Source organism: Myotis lucifugus, unplaced genomic scaffold (assembly GCF_000147115.1).
Source record: "Myotis lucifugus unplaced genomic scaffold, Myoluc2.0 scaffold_12, whole genome shotgun sequence".
Taxonomy (NCBI): Eukaryota; Metazoa; Chordata; class Mammalia; order Chiroptera; family Vespertilionidae; genus Myotis; species Myotis lucifugus.
In genome coordinates, this window is record NW_005871060.1 from 10,629,419 (window position 1) to 10,652,043 (window position 22,625).

Genomic DNA, 22,625 nt, shown 5'->3' on the forward strand with positions numbered 1-22,625 from the left:
CATCCAATCCCGCTCTAGGGCACATTCCTTGGTAGAGGGTTCTATATGCGGGTCAGTGAGTAGAGAAAGGCAATTGAATGAAATTTCTCTCCCTTCTTCTCTAAACTCAATAAATACATATTCTTGTGTGAGGGTTAAAAATAAAAAGAAATGCAATTTTATAATGCCACAATTAAAAAATAACATTTTTATTGATTTTTTGTGAGAGAAGAATAGAGAGGGAGAGACAAAGAGAAACATTGGTGCCTCCTGCAGGGGTATCAAGCCTGCAACCAAGGCATGTATCCTGACCAGGAATCAAACCAGCACCCTTGGTGCACAGGATGATTCCTAACCAACTGAGCCACACTAGGTAGGGCACAAATTTAAAATATTTTATTAATTTATTAAACTCCTTTGAAGGAATTCTTCCTTTTTATAGCAATACTTCTTTGTATAGTGACATGTTTAGCTTCCTTTATTTTTAGCTGGATCATAATTTATTTCTATTGCAATAAAGAGACAAATAAGTCTAAAGGGTTATTTTAGAATGGGCCTTATGGAATCCTATATAATAAAAAGCTAATATGCAAATGGTCATCACTCCCTCACGCTGTCACACAGTAATGGCTCAGACACTCAACACTGGGGAGAGAGGAATGGGGACCAGCCAGGCTGCGGCCCAGGAGAGGGACAAGCCACCCGCCCCATAGTCCTGTGGCCCCATAGCGGCTGGGGCTGCAGCCCAGGAGAGGGACAAGCCGCATGCCCCGCAGTCCTGGGCACCAGTGGCTGTGCCTGCGCCTGAGGCCCGCAGTCCTGGGCACCAGTGGCACCCCATGGTCCCCAAGGAGAGGAACAATCTGTTCACCCCATGGTCCCCATGGTCCCCACGGTCCCGGGCGCCAGCAGCTGTGCCTGCAGCCTAGGAGAGGGACAAGTTGCCCGCCCTGCAGTCCCAGGAGCCTGTGGCTGCGGCAGGCCTGGGAGAAGCTGTCTTGGGTCCTGGGTGCCTGCGGCTGGCTGGAGGAGGGATTCCTGGGTCCTGGGTGTGGGGCAAGGCTAGAGCAGTTAGGGGTGATCAGGCTGGTAGGGAAGGGGTGATCAGGCAGGCAAGCGGTTAGAAGCCAGTGGTCCCAGATTGTGAGAGGCAGTCGGAAATCCCCCGAGTAGTCTCGGATTAGAGAGGGTGCAGGCCAGACTGAGGGACCCACCCCTCCCGTGCACAAATTTCATGTACTGGGCCTCTATATAATTCCTATGTTATGGAATTATATAGGATTCCATAAGGCCCATTAGTGGAGGGACCAGAGCTTGTCTATTCAACTTTGTAGCTTCAATTTTATTATTTCAGCCAATAGCAATCAGGCTTTGGAGAATTGATTCACACTAACTAAACAAAGGAGATTGACTTATTTATAAAATAAATTGGTATTTATTTACTAGAATGCAATTATCTGAGAAGTCTGTGAGGAAAGAAAACATGCCTGTTATGTTCATTGTTATACTTCTATAGTTTAGAAAGTTAATTTCTTAATTAATTAATAATTATTTAGTGTTTTGTAAATGCCTTGACGTCAGTAAATGCCTTGATTACATAAGTAATCAGTATTATTGACATATTTTAAAAACTGTACTTTGAAAATACTTAGTAGTAATTGTGCTTTATTTAACAACAAATTTATTAATCTTATAAATTTAGTATATAATTAATATTTTCTTACAATTAAACAATCAATGGTTCTGAAAATATTCATATAAATTTTATATGCCAATAAATTGTAATATGTATTAAATTTTAATGGTATTTAAACATTAGTTGAACCTTTATAAAATCGAATTCTTCGATGTTTTATAAAAATACCAAGTCTAAAATATCAATTTGTCTTAATTCTTTAGCCAGTTTTGGAGAAAAAATTTATACATGTTACAGTGATCCCAAAGCAAATCAATATGCTTTCCCTGAAAACTGGTTCCCTGTGCTCATACTAGGGCTTTACATTTCTTCTATTTTTCCTTCTTACTCTTTGCTAACCTGGTAATTTCATATTTCTCTGAGATTTCAGAAATACCTGAGTCTATTTTTGTACTTCCCTTGGATTTAGTAACCATAACATGCTTAAAAAAAAAAGTTGTCTCTTAAATTTGTGTATCCTAGGTTGTTAACTACATAATTTTTTGTCTAGTCATTCATTGGAATTTGTTACACATTCAGAGATGATTTAAACTCAAGTTACTGGCCATCCGATTGGACTTTACTTTTTCAATGAAACTTACTTGTTATATGCTGTTAGACCTTTTTTAAAAATTCAACCCCAGCTTTTAATTTTGTCCAACATTAGTGTCCCCTCACAAAATCATTTGCTTAAGTTCCAATTGCTTGTGTTACATACCAATATTCCTGTTATTATGATATATATTACTGGTATATTAATGTTATTAAAAACTCATTGACTTTCATGATTATATCTTTATTTTGTAGAGCTATTAATTTTTTATCTACCAGGAAATAAGAGACTATTTCTGTGTATTTACCATGTCTGTATACTTTGCTAATTTATCAAATGTCTGAAACACACAGTTGTGCCCACTTAGATTATTAGTGTTAATTAAATGCTGGACTCCTTTTCCATTTGGTTATTATGTGTGATCATCAGTGCTGATCAGCCTTTTCTATTACTGATAAAGAATGAATGTATTTGATGCAACTACTTTACTTACAAGTCTTTCCTAATACAGAGGAAAATACATGCCTTCATATTTTAAATGTATATATAATTAGAAAAAGAACCCCAGCTATTAAGCAGCTATTAAAAAACAATAGAAATTAAAAAATATTCCACCCTGTTTACGGTTTTGTATATATATCGTTAGTGTCTATTTATATCCTTCATATTAACTTTTCTGTTTGAGTATTCTGAACTCTGAACCTTCAAGAGATTCAGATTGTTTTATTTAGCCATAACGATTTATATTTTTTGAAATTCATAATGTCAGAAATTAGCCAGGGAAAAACCATTTAGGTGACTTTCCTTAGCCTTTCAAAACTGCCTCTGACTTTTTAGTTTAGATAACCCTTGTTTTCTTTCTGGCAACAAAAAGACATCCCAGAGATATTCTGGTTGATTTGTTTCTTTTTTTGTTTGTTTTCTTTCCCTAATAACTAAGGAGCTGGTTCTTTTTTGTTGGTGAATATTGGATAACAAGTATCTGAATTATCCATAGTGCTGGCAGAGAGCAAAACTATTTTTGCTGCTATTGGTCTCTTTTAAGGAGAGATATGAGGAATATATATATATCGGTTTATGAGTTCACATTGATTTTTCTTCTGTAACATATCATTTTGCTGTGTCTATTTTCCCTTTATTATGAGGTTTCACCAGCTTCAAAGACTCTGACCCACATTAATAAGAAAGTTGCTTAGTAAGCAAGTTCTCAAAGCAGGCAATTTAGAATGAGTAGTTTTAAGAATAGTTTATCTGGACCGGTAGTAAATGTCAAGGGTTATTCTAAATGTCAAGGGTTACTTACAAAATAAGAATAACATTGAAACCATCTAGTGAGTCCTCCAAATTTAATTTGTTCACTTTGTTGGTGTTATTTTATTTTTAAAAATATGTTTTTTATTGATTTTAGAGAGAGGAAGGGAGAGGGAAAGAGAGATAGAAACATTGATGAAAGACAAGCATCGATTGGCTGCCTCCTGCATGCTGCTACTGGGGATTGAGCCCGAATCTGGGGCATGTGCCCTGACTGGGAATCGAACCTGTGACCTGTCAGAGCATGGTACTATGCTCAACCAAATGCACCGCACTAGACAGGCTGGTGTTATTTTCTTACATGTTGAAATAATGCTGGCAGGGTTCTTAAGTATTTCCTTGTTAACTTTATTTTCTTTTGAACTGTGGGTGGATCTATTACCTGTCAAAATTCAAAAGAAGGTTGAAAATTCCAACCTTGAAGAGATGCCATATTCTTCTAGACTTTAGGAGCTGCTGGAACCACGAACCAGAGGACCTACTATTACGATAGTTCTCATTTTTTTGCATAGACTTACAATGATCACATCAATGCAATGAATCCAAGGTCTCTGTGATAACAGCATTTTGCATGTTGCAATATCCATCACCAAAAAACCCTTTTCTCATTTCTACGAAAGGGCTCTGATCACCAATTTGGTTAAGATGCCTATCGTGGACTATCCACAGATAAACCACGTCCAAACGGGATTTGGCTTATGTAAGAGCCTAGCACCTTCTTCTGTATCTAGATGGATTGGGTGGGGTGGCTCCAAGTAAGAAGAAATGCTGTACAAACCACAGGAGGTTTCAAGGAGGAAGATGTTCTCACTTGGCATAACAACAACAACAAAAATGCGACAGCCATGTGCCAGGCACTCATTTATTTCCTTTCTTCCCTGTCCCAACCTTCATTGTCTTCTAAATGGTGTTGGTTGTATTCAATTGTTGGGACTCCCAGAACAAAACAACACCAACCAGGTGGCTTCAGCGGCAGAGATCTGTTTTCTTACAGTTCTGGAGGATGGACGTGCCAGCCTAACGTGCAGGCAGCTTGGTTTCTCCTGAGCCTCTCTCCTGGGCTTGCAGAAGGCTGCCTTTTTGCTGTGTCCTCACATCGTCATCCTTCTGTCTGTGTCCTAAAATCCTCTTCTTCTTATAAGAACAAGTAATGTTGGATTAGGTTCCATCTATCTGACCTGATTTCACTGGAATTTCTTCTGAAAAGATCATGTATTCCTATCTTTAAACACAATCATGTTCTAGCATTCTGGGGGGTTAGTACTTTAATATGTAAATTTTGGATGGAGACAATTAAGGAGACAATTAAGACCATATTATTGGTCATTGAAATTTCACATCCAAGTATAAATTTATTTAGGCTAATTTGAAGCTTTCATTATAAAACTTTTTTTTAACCTTTGTATTGACTAGCAGATTAAGATTCTCCCATTTGGATAGTGCTTAATAAACATTTAAAATAATATTATCTTTAAAAAAATTACCTTCTTAAAACTCTGTCTTTTTTCACATTTAACTTGAATTATGTTTCTTTTGTCATTTCAAATTCAAACTTTTTTTAAACATATTGAGGTTGGCAGCTTATCTTTTGATGCCTATATCTTATAACATCTTCTTGATACTATATAAATAAACAACTTACTCTCAAGAAGCTATCCCTGCCACAGTATATTAAAATGCTTACAATAAACAGTGATTTTATTTATAGTTTAAATTATTAGTTACCTTGTAACTAATACAGATATACTACAATAAATGCAATACAATATGATACAATACAAAAGAGTTCCTTGTAACTTTCATTTGCAGAAAGAAGCACTTAGATTTGTAAACATTTATCACCTTTGAAGCTGTTGTGCTGTATTTGTGAATAACACATTTCTAAAGTTTAATAAATGTTAATTATATTTCTATAATGAGAGTAGTTTATGTATAAATTATAGTGTCCTTTAATTCTGAAGAACTAAGCATGTGACAATATCATGAGACTTTGCATAATGAATATTTACTTCTTTTAATATGAATTATGGTAACATTCAAATCAATGGAAAAAGTGATTGGAGATGTGGTATCATTTATATTTAGGTTCTTTTTCTTGCCCTATTTTTTTGTACCTTTGTTATTTCAGTTTTAGTCTCTAAATGTTAGTTCTTGCTTTTCTTAATATATTTATTATATGTTTATATACACAAATATACAAATAAATTCTTTATTACTTTTCCAAAATTCCTATCTCAGCATCACTGTTTTCCTTCAGGACTTGTCAATATACCCTACTGGTTGACTTTGCTATTTGCCCTCTTAAAAAGAAAGAAGGAAGAAAGAAAAGAAGGAAGGAAGGATACTAGCCCTGATGTTCATAGCATTATGAAAACCAATAGTTAATTTTAATCTAATTAATATTTATTTATTTCATTCATCTTTTCTAATCTAAAGCAAATTTCTGAGAAATGATAACTGGAGCCCCACTTCCAAGTGTGGTCTAAATTAATGTCTCACAGGTGGCACTGTGTATAATATTTGTTTGAGAAACAATTCATTAAATGTGTCAGAAAAATGTTACATAGATTTGGAAGATAAATATTAGAAAAATAATCCTCTTCTAGTTCACAGACTTCTGTACATTTGAAAAACCTTGTATCCTCTTTGCTCAATAAGTAAAATATCACCTTTCTCACGATCATTATAAAAATAACTTCTGATTAAAACAAATAATTTCCTGTATTCTAATATTTTTGATACCTGCTCACATAGGTATTTCTGTTTAATTCTATATATCCTTAAAAAAGCTAACAGGTAAATAGTTGGAAAAGTTAGATTTTTGTAAAAATTCTTGGAATTTTTATTGGACTGATAATCTTAAAGATAGTCAAATAACTTCTGGGTATTAGTTAAAACTTTTCAGTTCTAATTTGAGGGGTTGTTGGGTGTTGTTTTGCTTCACGGCATTCGTGTGTGAATATTTTCTCAGTTTTTCAGTGTTCTGGTCTATAACTGTTGACTTTGCTTTTTCTTCAGGATGTTTTGAATAATTTGGGATCTTGTGAACTAGATGAAGATGATCTAATGCTCGATCTAGAATTATTAGAGGAACAGACTCTTCATCCACCTGGTAAGTATGAAATAAATGCACACTGTTATGCAACTCTTTCCTTGATAAGCTATATATTGTTTAGGCTGCATTCATTCTTTTCAATCCCCAGTTTGTGCAAGGCGCTTGCTCCGTACCATGGACTCATGATTCTGGTGAGCTTAAAATATATTATGGAAATGTAAATCCTTTTGGAAAAGAATTAGAAATTAAAAAAAGAAACACCAAAAAAACCTGGCCCCTGGCCGGTTTGGCTCAGTGGATATAGTGTCAGCCTGCAGACTGAAGGGTCCTGGGTTCAATTCCGGTCAAGGGCACATGCCTGGTTTGCAGACTCAATCCCCAGTGGGGGGCGTACAGGAGGCAGCCAATCAATGATTCTCTCTCATCATTGATGTTTCAATCTCTCCCTCTCCCTTCCTCTCTGATATCAATAAAAATATATTTAAAAAAACAGAACAAAAAAACCCCTGTAAAATAAAAGAACAAAATCCATATTAAATGCTTAATGAAATAGTTAATATTTTTGGAAGAAAATAATAATTAAAATTTAATTTTTAATTTACATTATATAACCGTATGGAAGGTTGGTGGATCTGGATTTACTGTTTCAAATCTGTCACTTCAATAATAATTGCAACATTCATGTTGATGCAATAAAGTTGACCTCAAAATTAATAATTACCAATTGCAACCACAAATACATATTCATAAATACATACACACACATAAATATAATTATTGTATGAGATAAATTCTTGTTGAATGAATTCATAAGGGAGCCCATAATATTAGTAATACTTTAAATTTATATTAAAGCATAAAATGTCATGTGTCTAATACCAAAATTACTCCCTTTGAAACTATTATAGGAATAAATTATTCATTCAAATTTAGATATTTGACTATAAAGACAAGCTTTTATTTACTTTTTATTATGAATAACACCTTTAACACTGTCATTTTCAAGTCAAATTAGAAATAAAATTAAATTGGAGCTAAGAAATTTTGGATCCTACTGCATACATTTGAGAAAAATCAGCCTCTTGGATTTTAGTGTCTAAATTTTAAATATTAGCATTTACATATAACTTTCAGCTCTAATATTTTGTGATGAATTTTTGTTCATGAAGTAGTTTTTAAGTAATGTCATATTAATAGTTGTCAAAAGAAGGTGATAACAGTGTTTATAATTTTTGCACTTTCTTTTACATTAATATTAATAAGTTACTTAAACATAGCTTATGTGATTCAGTTGTTGACCAAGAGGTCATTGATTCAATTCCTTTTCAGGGCATATGCCTGGGTTTTGGGCTCAATCCCCAGTAGGGGGCATGCAGGAGGCAGCCTATCAATGATGTTTCTCTCTCATCCCTGTTTCTATCTCTCTATTCTTCTTCGTTCCTATCTCTCTATAACAATCAATAAAAACATATGTTTCAAAAAAAGAAGTTAAATTATTTAGTTGAATCAAAAAGAATAACTATTTCTTGAGATATTCTTCCTGCAGTTGATTTGAAATGTATTTTTTGAAAATATAGATTTTTCTCACTTGTATGCAGATAACTTATACAATTTTGTCATTCATGTTTATCATAAAAGACTTACAAATGTTGAAAATGTAGGGAAATTTGTCAAACTCTAGCAAATTTGTCAATTTCTATCAAAACTATACCTGCATTTACCTTTAGATACAACTGTCTACCTTCTAGAAATTTAATCCTTAATCAGTGGAAAAACAAAATAATGTATGCAAATAATGACTCACTGCAAATATTTGTATTTGCAACAGGACACTTGTCGAATATCCAGTGGTATAGGAAGCAGTCATTACAAGGATTATTGAAAGTGTCACTATGTGCTGTAGAATGATTGTAAGGATGTATTGTTGTTGGAGAATTTTACAATAATGGGTTAGACGGGCAACACCTAAACTCACTAATTAATCTTAATGTCACTAAAAGAGTAACAACTAGACATTCTGTCCCTCTTAATGCCTAGAGAGTTCATAGTCCCACTCCTTCTGTTCATAAGTACTTAAGTCTATTCTGTTGTCTTGGTTAAACTATGATATTATGGAAATATAGAGATTAGATCCAGCAACCAAATATAGAATGTGGGAAATTCTACAGGATAATTGGACTGGTTTCTTCAACAAAGAAATGGCACTATAAAAAGTGGATAGGTGTTGTAGATCAAAAGTGACAAATGGAATGTAACATCTTTGTAGGCATTCATGTAGAAGAACATAAAATTACCATAAAAGTATACTTCTGAGTTAACCAGAGAAATTTGAGAAATAATTGAATTATTATTTCTTTTGGATGTGTGGAAAATCTTTATTTTTTGTTTGTTTTTAAGGAAAACTAAAGGGATGCATGGTTAAAACAATATGATATCTAATATTTGTTTTACTTACAAATTTGGAGGTAATAATAGATGAAACAAAGTTGGAAAATATTGAAAATGATCAATGTTGTGGTGAAAGGTTTATTCATTAGTCATAATATTTTTTCTATTTTATGCACTTTTAAATACTTTACAACAAAAATAAAACCAATTAATAATTTAAAATGATTATAGATCGTGTAGCTATCTCAGTTATGTTTGGTAGGCAACTGTGATAAAGAGTAAAAAATTACTTAAAAACATAAAGCCTTAACTGTTTGGGAACAAAAATGAACATCTTTAAACTCCAGTTTCTTTTTTTTTTTTAAATATATTTTATTGATTTTTTACAGAGAGGAAGGGAGAGAGATAGAGAGTTAGAAACATCGATGAGAGAGAAACATCGACCAGCTGCCTCCTGCACATCTCCCACTGGGGATGTGCCCGCAACCCAGGTACATGCCCTTGACCGGAATCGAACCTGGGACCTTTCAGTCCGCAGGCCGACGCTCTATCCACTGAGCCAAACCGGTTTCGGCTCCAGTTTCTTTTTTATAGCTATGTACTTCATTAATTTATTGTACAGAAAATAATGATACAGTAAATACTATGAATCTCCTGAGTCTACTAAGATGAAGATAGCTTGGTTGGAGCCACTAAGGTGCCTTAGGAATCAACTGATTTAACCAAATTGTTCATAAGATAAATAGTGTTGTATTGCATATATGGAATGCAGTGCTGGTAAATGAGATATCCCTTAGAGTGAGTTGGCTTATTTAATGTTGCTTTGTAAATTGTCTTTGAAACCCTGTTTCACATTGGATGCCACATTATAGGTTTTGAAAAAGCCCCAAATCTTTATTTAGCACATTAGCTCAGAAATAAGAATTTCTGGTAACTTTACACAATTTATTTTCTTTATTAAGCAACATAACTAAAAGTCTTTCCAGAATATAAGAAGCATTATTGATAACTGATATTGATACAAACTCACTAATACTAAACATTTTGAAGTAATGGTTTAAATAAAAGTGATTTTCAAAAGTCTGAAACTAAAATAATGGTACCATAAATTCTACTACTTACATTATTGTAAATCATTAAAGGCTTTTTAATACCTTTGTTAGGACAAAAATATCTACTTTTAGCTGTAGAGTCTTATTAAAGCAAAGATTCATAGGAGTTTATAATAAGGCCAAGATAAGTTTTTTAAAAGATCAGAGAAGTGTTTTTGTTTTAAAACTATTAAGTCAAATATTGTAGTAATTATCATATCTGGCATTTATACATTCTATTTAGTTTAAAATACAATTAGATTTGCAAAGAATAGAGAAATCACGATGTGTAGAAAATATAGAAATTCTGCTGTCTTTTTTACCTCAGTGATTTGCACATTGTAGATGCTCAGTTGGTATCTATTAATGTGATTTTTATTTAAAATATAGCCAGACATCTTTGGAGATATAGGTACATATCAGAATTTTTAAAACAAAAATTAGTAAATTTAATCTTTTTCTTAGAGGAAACCAAATACCTTTAATTAATACATTTATTTTAATGGACAAAGTTTTAAAATCTTTAATTAAAAAATTTCCTTGCATTTTGAAAAATGCATATATTGGATACTGTTCTTTTGAATGATTTAACATGCAAATAGACAATCTAAAGGACAATAGCAAAATATATGTATTACCTGCACTATGAGCAACATGAGCTAAAGTATATCAACAGGCCAGGTAAAATATCAGAATACCAAAACAAAAAATACAGTGTGAATTGTGTGGTTCAAGACCTGTGTCATAGAAACATTCATATATTTCCACATTTGTATATCTAACTATATATTTAATCATGCTGTTCAATTTTGTGTTTATGAGTGTACCTACCTTAGTAAAGATTGCTATTTATTATTGTAGTCATAATAATTCTGGACATCTTTAATATGTTTTTTTGAATTTCATTTTTTGCTATCTGCATTTTCATCTAAAAGGAATTGTAAGTTTACAGTTAGGGTTTTAAAAGTGTGTTGTAGTTGTTTTTTTTGTTATTTGCTTTTTAATCCTCACCTGAGGATATGTTTCCTATTTGTTTTTTAGAGAGAGAGAGAAACAAACAAACACATTGATCTGTTGCCTCCCATAAGCACTCCAACTTGGTATTGAACTCATAACCTAAGTATATGCCCTGACTAAGAATCGAACCTGCAACCTTTTGGATATTATTATTATTTTTTTTAATGAAAGCCAGAAAAGACAGTTTCAGAGAAAGGAAGTGTATGAATTAATTCAAAGTGAGTCCCACAAGGAGACTTCCTTGAGGAGAAAAAATAAAAACAACTTTTCTAAATAATTTACTTTGATCTTGGCATTATCTGATTTTTATCTTTGTACATTCTAATCTAAAATCCAAGCTTTTAGATTAAAAAGCCTATGGATAAGCCTTCCAGATTTCTTTTGTCACATTTTCTTGAATTCATGCTTAAATTACTCTTCTGGATAATTTTATGAGTAACTAATATGCATTGTGTTTTAAATACAGGATTATAAGTTTGTTTAATACCAGACATATCATTTCTCTTTTGGTAAAATTTATTGTTTTGTAATGCATATAAATTTTTATAATGCATGTATGACCAGTTATTTTTAATTATAAAATATCAAATGCTATCATTTGTACTTTGATAAATTAAAATATATATTACTGAACCTACCCAACTTTTCATCTCTCTTTAGTCTCTGAATCATGTTGTTATGGTCATGCTTTGGCCACAAATGAGTCTTGGAAGAAGATGTTAGCAGTGATGTTGGTTAGATATATCTCGAGTGTTTTAAAAAAACACACACCACATACATAGTAACAAAATTTAATAGGTATAATACTCAAATGAGGGATCTAAAGTATTTCTTTACAGTGAAATACATGTTATAAACTATGTAATCTGTCAAAGGAATAATACCAGCTATACATGTTTACTTAATTTTTAATGTAATTTTACATTTTTGTGTTTAGGGTTTTTTTCCACTTATTGAAACATCTTGCACGATAATAATAATTTGAGAAAAATAGAGTAACAATAAAAGGAGGATAAGAAAATTAAGATGAAGTCATGGGTAATGTTGGCACACAAAATACATACTAGTATTACCACACTGAGTGGAAAATGTTACGTGGTATGTTCTACTAGCATATGTGAAGAAAGAAACACAACCAGTTACATGATTAAAATTATAAACTATCATTCAGTCAAGTAATCAATGCATTTTTTTCAAAGGCAGGGGAGGGTTGGGGGGGGTTAAGAGATCAACTGAAGGACTTGTAAGCATGCATATAAGGATAACTAATGGACACAGATACTGGGGGTTGGGAGGGAAGTGAGGGCATGTGCCAGAGGGTAGGGGAGGCCAGGGGGAGGTCAATGGGAGGAAAGGAGACATATGTACTAAGGTATTTGTAATACCTTAAACAATTAAAAGAAAAGAAATTCTTATTACTAAAATCTGAAAGATAGTTTGCTCACATGCCTTCAACAGCAATTTCTTCAGCAGCTACTTTCAGTACAAATTGGTAGCATCATGCTCAGTAGAAGCAGTTCTAAATGGTGTCACAGCAGTTTAGCCAAAGCTCTGAACTTTATGAGGATTTTGCTTAATCTAAAACAAATTTAGGTCCTTGTCCATAGTTCATATTCCTGTGATACTTTTAATGTTGAGAACAGTTAAAGTACATGTTATCAAGCATTTTCCTCAGACAAGGTAAATACCGTAGAGCCTAACAGCATATCCAGTGTTCAGCACTGCTACTTCCTGATGAGTCCTCCAAAATGAAACCCTTGTGTAACTGAAAGATAACTCTTCTACAAATAGATGTGATCAAAACACCAATTAAATACCAAATAGCACACACTGTTCTATAAAGAAATAAGAATTGGGGTTTTGGAACACCTACTCTGTAGCTATTCTTTTCCACAATAAACTAGAACACGGTGACATCTCTGTGTAGGCTGTTACGGTAAGTAGCAGCCAGCCTCATAGTGGCCAGAGCTGATGGGAAACATGTGCCTGGCTAACTTGACAGTGAGTGACGCATCCTAATTCATCAAATGAGTTAAAGCCAAAAGGAAAGAAAGCTAAAACACATTTTGCTGTTACCTGTTTGGAACATAGTCATTAAAATACTATTTCTCCCATTCTTTCCTTTGCTCCTGTGTTAATCCCAGGAGTGGGTTGTGTATGAGGTTGAGCAATTAGTAGCTGGAGACCTAAGTTGATGGGAAGAAAAACTGAATCTCTATAATGAGCTGTGCTCTTTTCCTCAGTTACCTCAAGTTAATCCTCACAATAACTCTTAGAATATTTCATCATAAAGATCCATTCAAATTTTTAATAAAATTACAAATTCACCTCAAAAGAGGAGGGCCATTTTGGAGACAGACACATCCACATTAGAATTCCAGCTTTGTCAAACTGTCCTTGGGCAGGTGTTTCACTCTTTCTGAGCTGACTTTCCTCTTTTGTAAAATAACAATAATAAAAATTATCTTAAAATGTCATCCTACATAAATGGACAATATGTTTATATGTAAAGTGCCTTTCACAGTTGCCTAGAATAAAACAGGAGGCTAGTTCAAGTTGGTTACTTCTCTTAAATCTTAGTTTTAATTCCTTGTCAAAGAATTTGTCCTATCATTGATTATTTTCATAGACCTTAATTTCTTAATGATTCATCACTGATATGTATTATTTTTAAATATTCATTATTTGAATTTTTATTATCTAAATTCTGTGTAACATTTTAAGTGTTTTCTTAGTATTTATTACTCAAAAATTAATTAGAGCACTTGGCTTGTAACAAGTGGTACATTTCTTTGTGTTAAAACCAACGCATTGAAATGCACAAAAACATTTTTTGCGTTATTAGTCATATGTCCAAAATACTATAACATATTTAAAATAACAATTTTTCAGAGAAAATACATTCCTGTGAAATACTTTAAAGCTTATTAACTCAAATTTTTAATATGCAGAGGGAAAGCAGGCTGTCACTTTGTATTAAATTTGATCGTAACAATTTGCAGCTGAGTTACTTAATTGAAAACACATTTTACTTAGATATTATTCTTTGATTAAAAGAATGTAATGGTCATTTTCATGGTTGAGTGAAGAAATTTTATATTGTTCTTGTTATTTATTTAAGAAATTATATCTAAAAACACCTAGGGCAGTATCTCTTGGTATATGTCTGGATGCAAATGGGAAAGTAATGGCCCAATTAGAAATTAATTAGGTAGTTGCTAAATTATTTTGAGTTTGATGAACAAGCAACATAAAATTCTGCAGTGAGTTAGAAACTCCTCCTGTGCCTATTAATTAAGGAGATAATTTTCGTTATTAATTTTTAATGGATTATAGCACAGCAGAGCAGAGAAGAAACCCTAGTGGCTTTGCTAATATGAATGGTAATATACAAATCACAACATTCACACAGGGAAAATTATAAAAATAAACTACAGATTTTTACAGCTTTGGTATGTCTGGGTCAGAAAAGTATGTGTAAGGTATCTTCAATTTGATTGTTTAAAGCTAAGAAGTATATGACACTTAATATTAGAATGTCAATATAATAGCTAGAAATCTTGACTCTGGGCAAATCTCAGACAACAACCAGACTATGTAAACTTGAGCAAATTATTTAATCTCTCAGTTTTCCCTTCTTCATTTGAAAATGGGAAGAACAAAAGTATCTACCTTATAAATTTGTTGTGAGAAATAATATTTTAAAAAAGCCCAGTAGAAAGCTCTTTCTCATCTGGCATATATAATATTCTTAAGACCTGTAGCAGATACCACTTTTTATATTATGCATGATAAAATATGACACACCTGATTAATATGAATCCAGTCTTGAAAATTTTGATTATTCCTTTGTCTATTAATGGAATATCTCAGCCTCATTTTCAAGTATAGTATTTCTCAAATTTTAACTATAGAATGCCACAACACATGCAGTTAATTTTGTGACCCTCGTGTATTTCAAAATTTATGCAATTGTAATATTAAATGAAATGATGAAAAAATAACAAATGACATTTTTTGAGTCTAAGTGCCAATTCAGTGAGTTACATAATAACTTTCAGATTTGAGAAAATTGAAGCTTTGGGTAATAACATGTTACAGGAAGTAGTTGTCGCACCTGGACCAAAGTTTTTCTAAGTCTGAAGGCTCTGTGTTTAATTTTTATGATTCTTTTGACTAATAAAATTAATGTATATAAAATTTAAAAATCACAGCTACATTGTAACCTTTTTTTTTTGAAACTGGCTCTTTTTTCTATTGACTTTTCACTTACCTGCATAGCTTATATGTATTTGCCTTTGACTTCATGCAAGAAGCTAAAATTAACTGATACTTACTTACTGAAGCACCTGTGTTATGCCAAGGGCTGGTCTAGGCACTAAGTTGTGTTTTTGCTTGTTTTTAAGCAGCAATTTATAAGCACTTGGGATGATCTTATTTAATTCTGTCATCAAGCTTCTAGAAGTACATGTATTACTATTTTCAGTCATGGAAGAAGGGATGAAAACACAGAAGAGCGTTGTCGTTGGTCCAGGATTTCAATCTAGTTAAGTGGCAGAACTAGGGTTTACATTACACTGTTTTGACTTGATGCCTACCAAATATTTTCACTATATAAAGCTCTCAATGATGTTTAGTTCCTAGATAAAGCAATTATAATAAACTAGAGGCCCGGTGCACAAAAATTTGTGCACTCGGGGGGGAAGAGGGTGTCCCTCAGCCCGGCCTGTGCCCTCTCGCAGTCTGGGACCCCTCGGGAGATAACGACCTGCTGGCTTAGGCCTGCTCCTGAGTGGCAGAGGGCAGGCCCAATCCCTAGGTGCAGCCCCTGGTCGGGCTCAGAGCAGGGCTGATTGGGGAGTTGGGGCGCCGCCCCCTGTCATGCACAGAGCAGAGCGGATTGGGAGGTTGCAATGCCACCCTCAGTCACGCTCAGGTAGGGCTGATTGGGGGGTTGGGGCACCGCCCCCTGTCACACTCAAGGCAGGTTCAATGGGGAGGTTGCGGCGCCACCCCCTGTGATGCACAGAGCAGGGCCAATCAGGGGGTTGGGGCGCTGCCCCCTGTCACTCACAGAGCAGGGCCCATCAGGGGGTTGGGGCGCTGCCCCCTGTCACACACAGAGCAGGGCCCGTGGGCGGGGGGAGGGGGTTGGGGCACCACCCCTGTCACACACAGAGCAGGGCTGATCAGGGGGTTGGGACGCCACACACTGTCACACACAGAGCCGCAGGGCGATCAGGGGGTTTGGGCGCTGCACCCTGTCATGCTGATCTGGTGCCAGGAGGCCTCACGGCTCCGCTGATCCCAGTGCTGGGAGGCATATTACCCTTTTACTATATAGGATAGAGGCCTGGGGGCTGGCTGGTTTGCCCTGAAGGGTGTCCTGGATCAGGGTGGTGGTCCCCACTGGGGTGCCTGGCCAGCCTGGATGAGGGGATGATGGCTGTTTGCAGCTGGTCACACACCCTTCAGGGTGGGGGTCCCCACTGGGGTGCCTGGCCAGTCTGGGTGAGGGGCTGAGGACTGCTTTCAGGCTGGCGGTTTTGACTGAAGCTCCCAACCGCTCCTTTTTTTCTTTTTTTTTTTTCTTCTGGGCCAGCTTTAGCTCTGGCTCTAGCTCTGAGGCTTCCGCTGCTGGTTTGTTTGCCGTTCTATAATGGAAACAATGTATAACTTCAGCTCTGAGATCCCAGCTGGCTATATTTGTTAGAATGTTTCAAACTGCCAGCTCAGAGGCCGGCAAGTCAGGCGGGGAACGTTGGAGTCTGTAGTCCCTGGAGCAAGCAAACCTCATGCTCGCTTCCAGCTGCCTGGCTGCCGGCCGCCATCTTGGCTGACAGTTAATTTGCATAAGGATACGCTGATTAGCCAATCGGAAGGGTAGCGGTCGTACGCTAATTACCATTTTTCTCTTTTATTAGTGTAGATGTGCACAATGTTCTACTGTAATACACTCTTTGGTAGCAGATGTAGTAAAGATGAAAGTGTGGTCTTAGTTATTACTTTGGTTTTGATCAGCTGTTGCCTTTGCTTTTTTTATTTCTGCTTTCAAAGAGTTAGAGTATCTGTTATCTTCTCAGTAGCCATTAGATGGCAGTAGCGTTCTGAAAATGACGATAGTAATCCTATAAATATTTGCATTCAGTTTACACTTTACAAGGGATTTCAAATATGTTATCTTCTCATCACATTATCACAATAACACTTTGAAATAGGTGTTAATATATCCCAAGTACAGTGGAGGAAGCAAATATTATATAATTAATATTTATTGCAGTTCACACAGCTAATATTAACCCAAATCTTAACATTAAATGACGGGTTCTTTTCACTATCTTTCTAGACCTTGATGCTTCTTATTCTAATACATTAGGTTAACATATTTTCCAAAGCTTTTGAAAATTATAGTAACATCTTAGAAGAGGAGAAAAGGTTTGCTACACGCAGACATGCTTAATGTGGTGAAAAATAAGGACTGCTAGCCTAAAGGGAAAAGAAAAAGCAAAAAGCTTTGAAAAGGAGACAAAGTCATAAAACAGAACAGTGTGGGGTCATTTAATGTAGGAACACATATCTCCATCTGTATGAGCAGGGCATGAAGCATTACTGTATTGCAATATATTACTCCATAGCATTTTAAAAATTGTTATAGCCCCAAATCATCAAGAAAAAAAGTTATATTCTGCCTACTCTAAAATTGTAAGCTGTATAATTCACTTTGGAAATGCAGCCATCTAAACTGTTAGTTTTACTCATTAATATGTTATGAGAAAATAATCCTAATTCTTCAGAAACTTTACCCAGAAGTATCATTTTATAAGGATTCTGTATAGCAAAAATGTGAATATATTTTAAAGATCATTGAAAAAAATTATATAATTTTTAAAATTTTCCCCATATTTCTTCCCCCAAGTTCTTATAAATGACTGAATGGACATAAGAGGAGTTGTGTAAAAATGTTCACTAATTGTTGTCTTTGAAAAAGCAATGATTCCTTTATGGCAGTGGTTCTCAACCTTCCTAATGCCGTGACCCTTTAATACAGTTCCTCATGTTGTGGTGACCCCCCATTTCATTGTTACAAATTGAACATAATTAAAGCATGGTGATTAATCACAAAAACAATATGTAATTATATATGTGTTTTCCGATGGTCTTAGGCGACCCCTTTGAACGACCCACAGGTTGAGAACCGCTGGTTTATGGTTTATTGATAGGGTACAGGAATCATGATATCACTTAAAAATAAGATTATACAATTGTCAGTAATATCTATTTTCAGTGTAGATATTTCAAGATTTTTATGGTTTTTGTTTATTTGTTGTTTTTACTTGACCACTTAATTAATAGGTTAATACATTAATTTAATATTGAGTTTTTCATATCAATTTTTAAAGTATTTGACTTGTTCAAAATAGGACAAACACATTATTTTCTGTATTCAATTTGTTGTGTTAAATGCTGCACTTAAATGGCAGAAGAATGGACATAAGTGGAGGAGAATTCCAGATAGTATGAAGTTGACCCCTTCTACTTCTGCTCCCTGTGAATATTCAGTTTTAAAGGCCTTATTCAAGTGCATGCTGTTATTTTGTAGTACAAACAGGCCCGTTAATAAGAAATTGGCTAGTTTCATTTAGCAAGTACACATTGCAATTAATTATTTTATTTTTCATATAAGGACCCACAGAGTAAATCACTTGTTTTTGTGGATTTAAAAGTGCCTCTGCTATTTTGCCCCTCAGACTTTGCTATACTTCAGGAAGATTGCTTAGCTGCAAAGAGGGCTCTTAGGTAGAATAGTTTTTAAGACCTAATCAACTATCGTTGAAAAATGTTTACACATTCTGACCTAATTTAATATTAAATGACAGCAGTTTTAATGAAGTCACAGAATTGACTTGTAACCTGCTATTGCAGCATTTTCCACCATTATAAACCCTCTTCTGCTGTGCCAAAGGTCAGCCAGCGGCTCCAGTGCAGAGGATAGGGCCAATGGAAAAGATTTCCCTCATTCAGCATGGTTTTTCTGGAGCAATTAGAAACAAAATAGGTGTCTCAATATAAAATCTCATGGCCTCTAACAATTATGTGGTGACATCTCCAGACAATTGCTTGAGTAATGCCAACTACATCAGCTGTCACTATCAAAATGAACAAGTAATTAAGAAAGCAAATGCTGGTCTTTGTTCTGAGGAAGTAGAATATTTATGTATTTAAAATTGTACACCAACAAGAAAAATAACCACTGACGTGTAACATAATTTTCTACAGTGCCTTAGGCAGAAAAGAGAGAAGTAATAATGAACATTTCACACTATTATAACAAATTAAATTATAATTGTACACACTAAAAACAATTACAGAATTTCTATTCCTTGGATTATAAAAATTTAATAGCATCATTTTATCAGGTTTTACTAAAGCATTTGCCCCTTTTATATATATCTTGATGAGCCCGCAGTGAAATTGGGGGTTCCTTATTCTTATGAGGACCTCCTTTTCTATAACAGAACATCTTAGTATGCTAGGATAACTTAAATACAGACATATTTGTCAGAATAATTAGTAGATTTAAGTGATACCATGATAATGTTGGCTCCTCAAACCTTTGATAAGACCTAGCTCAGTTTATTCTTTACTGAGGTTAGGGGAAAATGTTACCTCCACTGAGCTCTGGTCATTTTGTGGAGAGGGAAGAACAAAATAGGATTTATTAAGAATTTGAATTTGGTTTAAGATGGACCTTTTATTTTGGGAGCCTGATTGAGATTGGGTAAAGATCAGTGTATTATAGTTTAAGAGAGTAGGATTGGCAGCAGCAAAATAAGGCTGTTAAGGTGAAGGATTTTATGGTGTTTATACCATAAGCTAACTGTTGATGTTTCCTATTGAAGAATTGGTGGGTCTTTGGGGAAACCCTATTAATGAACAATAAAGTTAATTGGAATAGTTGTTATTCCAGTAAAGACAATGAAAGAGTAAATTGATGTTCATAGAGACAGTCATCTACCTGTTTGGGGATTGGTGTTAGGTTTGAATCTCCGCATCGAGGGAGACAGAATAATAGGTCAATTTTAACTGGAGACATGATCAATCCATACTTTTACTACTGTTTGAGGTGACACAATCACATACAAAGTTGTTGTCTAATCAACCATGACAGTCAGATTTTTATTTTCCTTCTGCTGAATGGGCTTTTCTCAACTAGATCATTGATGTTGGAGCAGTTGGATTATACCATTTAAGACTCTGGAGATTATACATCTGAACTGCAACACAAACAGTAAAAGAAAGGTTCTGATTAAGGTTTATTATTCACTCTCAGCCAGAAGTTGAGTACACAGATTAAACAAGAGATAAATCTCATCCCCATGCTGAGGTTGTTAACCAGACTACCAAATTTTATGATGTCTGGGTAAGAGGACAAAAGCATCTCCAGCCTAGGACTCAAATGGATATCTGAAGAAGGTTTCTGTAGAAAGAGGAAATCTCCTGGGCTAAAATATTTTAATACTTTGTCTAAACCTTTCTCAACATCTTAACAATGGTACAGTATATAGGAACAGTAGTTGAATGATAGATTAAACCAGCTTGTCATTAAAAACTTGTCCATATTGCAAGGTGATTAAGATACCTAAAAAGTCTCTTTTGTTGTTGCTGTGAGATGCTGTCTCCTAAATAAACATCACTCGTATGCATTGAAAGATCTGGGTTCTCTTTGGATATCTTGGGACCGATAATAACTTGGGTCTGCTCCCTCAATTACAACATTCATAATTAGAAAATTATAAAAAATGCATATTATTTGGGGAATATAATGTAAAAATATTCTAAGGAATATGTAAGGAAAGTCATTGCCATTTTGCCAGGTGGTTCTTTTAAATAACGTATTTCAGTGATTTAACAATTCACATTATTTCACACTTTAATATCTGATATTGATATGTTTATAATCCTATATAATAAAAGCCTAATATGCTAAGTGTCCAGTTGTCTAGTAGTGCTCTTGAAAAAAATAAGTGTACTACTAAGGCAATGATAAGTGTACTACTAAGGCAATGATAAGGACTAAGTAAACATAAGATATATTCAGGGGAAAGAGATACTTCTATGGGCCACAGCAGGTGGGATAGGCTTGAGGAGAGGTTGTACTTGTATTTAAATAAATTACAATAAAGTCTGGGGTGGGGAGGCATTCTATGGGCAAGAATCAATATAAAGAAAAGTTTAAAGACATAAATATTTAAGTACATCTGAAAATTAATAGAGAGTTACACCAACTTTGTGAAAGCAAAGATTACTTGGGAATTATACATAAAAATTTTAATCCTATTATTTTTGTCAAGTGTTTTTAAATAGTCAAAAACAAAGTAAAACTTTGGTTCTGACTTTCCTACAAAATAAAATATTAAATGTATAAACATTTGAATAAAGGAATAGTTGTTCTTTTTCAATATATGACTCTTCTGATATATGTGAATAAAAATTGTCATAAAGTATTAACCAGGGGAATGAGTTTTATGTATTGGATCTTGGCAATATACTTTTCTAAATAACTCTGTACTTCTATTACTAGCAGAATTCTTTTCAGGTTGTTCTGAAAAATGAAATAATCTGAAAAAAATCTAGATAATTCTTTAAAAATATTTAGAAAGCATTTTTATGAGATAAGAAAGTTATATATTTTCAGAAAAAAAGGTAAACTTTATGTGCAACTTTTAAAAGTAATCATTAAAGTCAATTTTTTTTCTAACCAGCTTGTGAATGTTAAGAGCCATTTTGTGTGTCCAATAGACAAATATGTGTTCATATTTTTTATCCTAGTGAATTCTAATATAGATATTTTTCTTAGTTCAGCTGCTTAGTTCTTTGAAGATTCTTTTTCTAACCATGGAGAATTAGGACAAAAAGTATTAAAAAGAACATATTATTTTAGAAAAGGGAGATAACTTAGATATATTCTAACCAACAATATTTATATATGAGGACATTCAAATTGACGAGTAAAATAACATACTCTCATCTAACTTGCAAGAAATAGAATATGGAATGGGACACTTTGAATTAATTTTAGTTATATATGGCTTAATAAAATTAATGCATATTATAAATTAAAATTTAAGTTGAAGCTTTAAGTGACTGTGAGTCTTAATAATATACTATGAGGTTTTTCTATGGCACTGTTTAAAAATTTGTGGTTGACTTTATGTAACAAATATAATTCAAGCTATAATGATGATTTTTATGAACATTATTCAACACCCAGTGGAAAGAATTTCAAACAAAATTATAAGCTAGGGTATTTCTTTAACAACTCTATGGTCCTAAGTGTATAGGTAGATCTGAGCTTCCAAGTGTATTTTTAATTTGATTTTAATTATATTCAGTAATATATATTTATATGTGCTAATTTTGAGCTTAGAGGCATGATGAGGTTTTTGTTATTCTAGTATAAAGCAAACTATACTCTTAATGATTAGGATATAATGTTAATCAGCCCCATTTTCAATCTAGCTTTTATTATAGCCACAAGGAACAGAAACTCATTTC

At 34.0% G+C, this 22,625-nt stretch overlaps 1 protein-coding gene across 1 annotated transcript in view; it reads left to right on the forward strand.

The window, feature by feature from the left end:
* Nucleotides 1-22,625, forward strand: part of CCSER1 (coiled-coil serine rich protein 1) — a 1,147,418-nt gene that overhangs the window by 210,510 nt on the left and 914,283 nt on the right. The window contains exon 4 of the mRNA XM_006084620.3: nt 6,537-6,630. Within this exon, the coding sequence (XP_006084682.1) occupies nt 6,537-6,630 (94 nt within the window). The remainder of the gene's footprint in view (nt 1-6,536; nt 6,631-22,625) is intronic.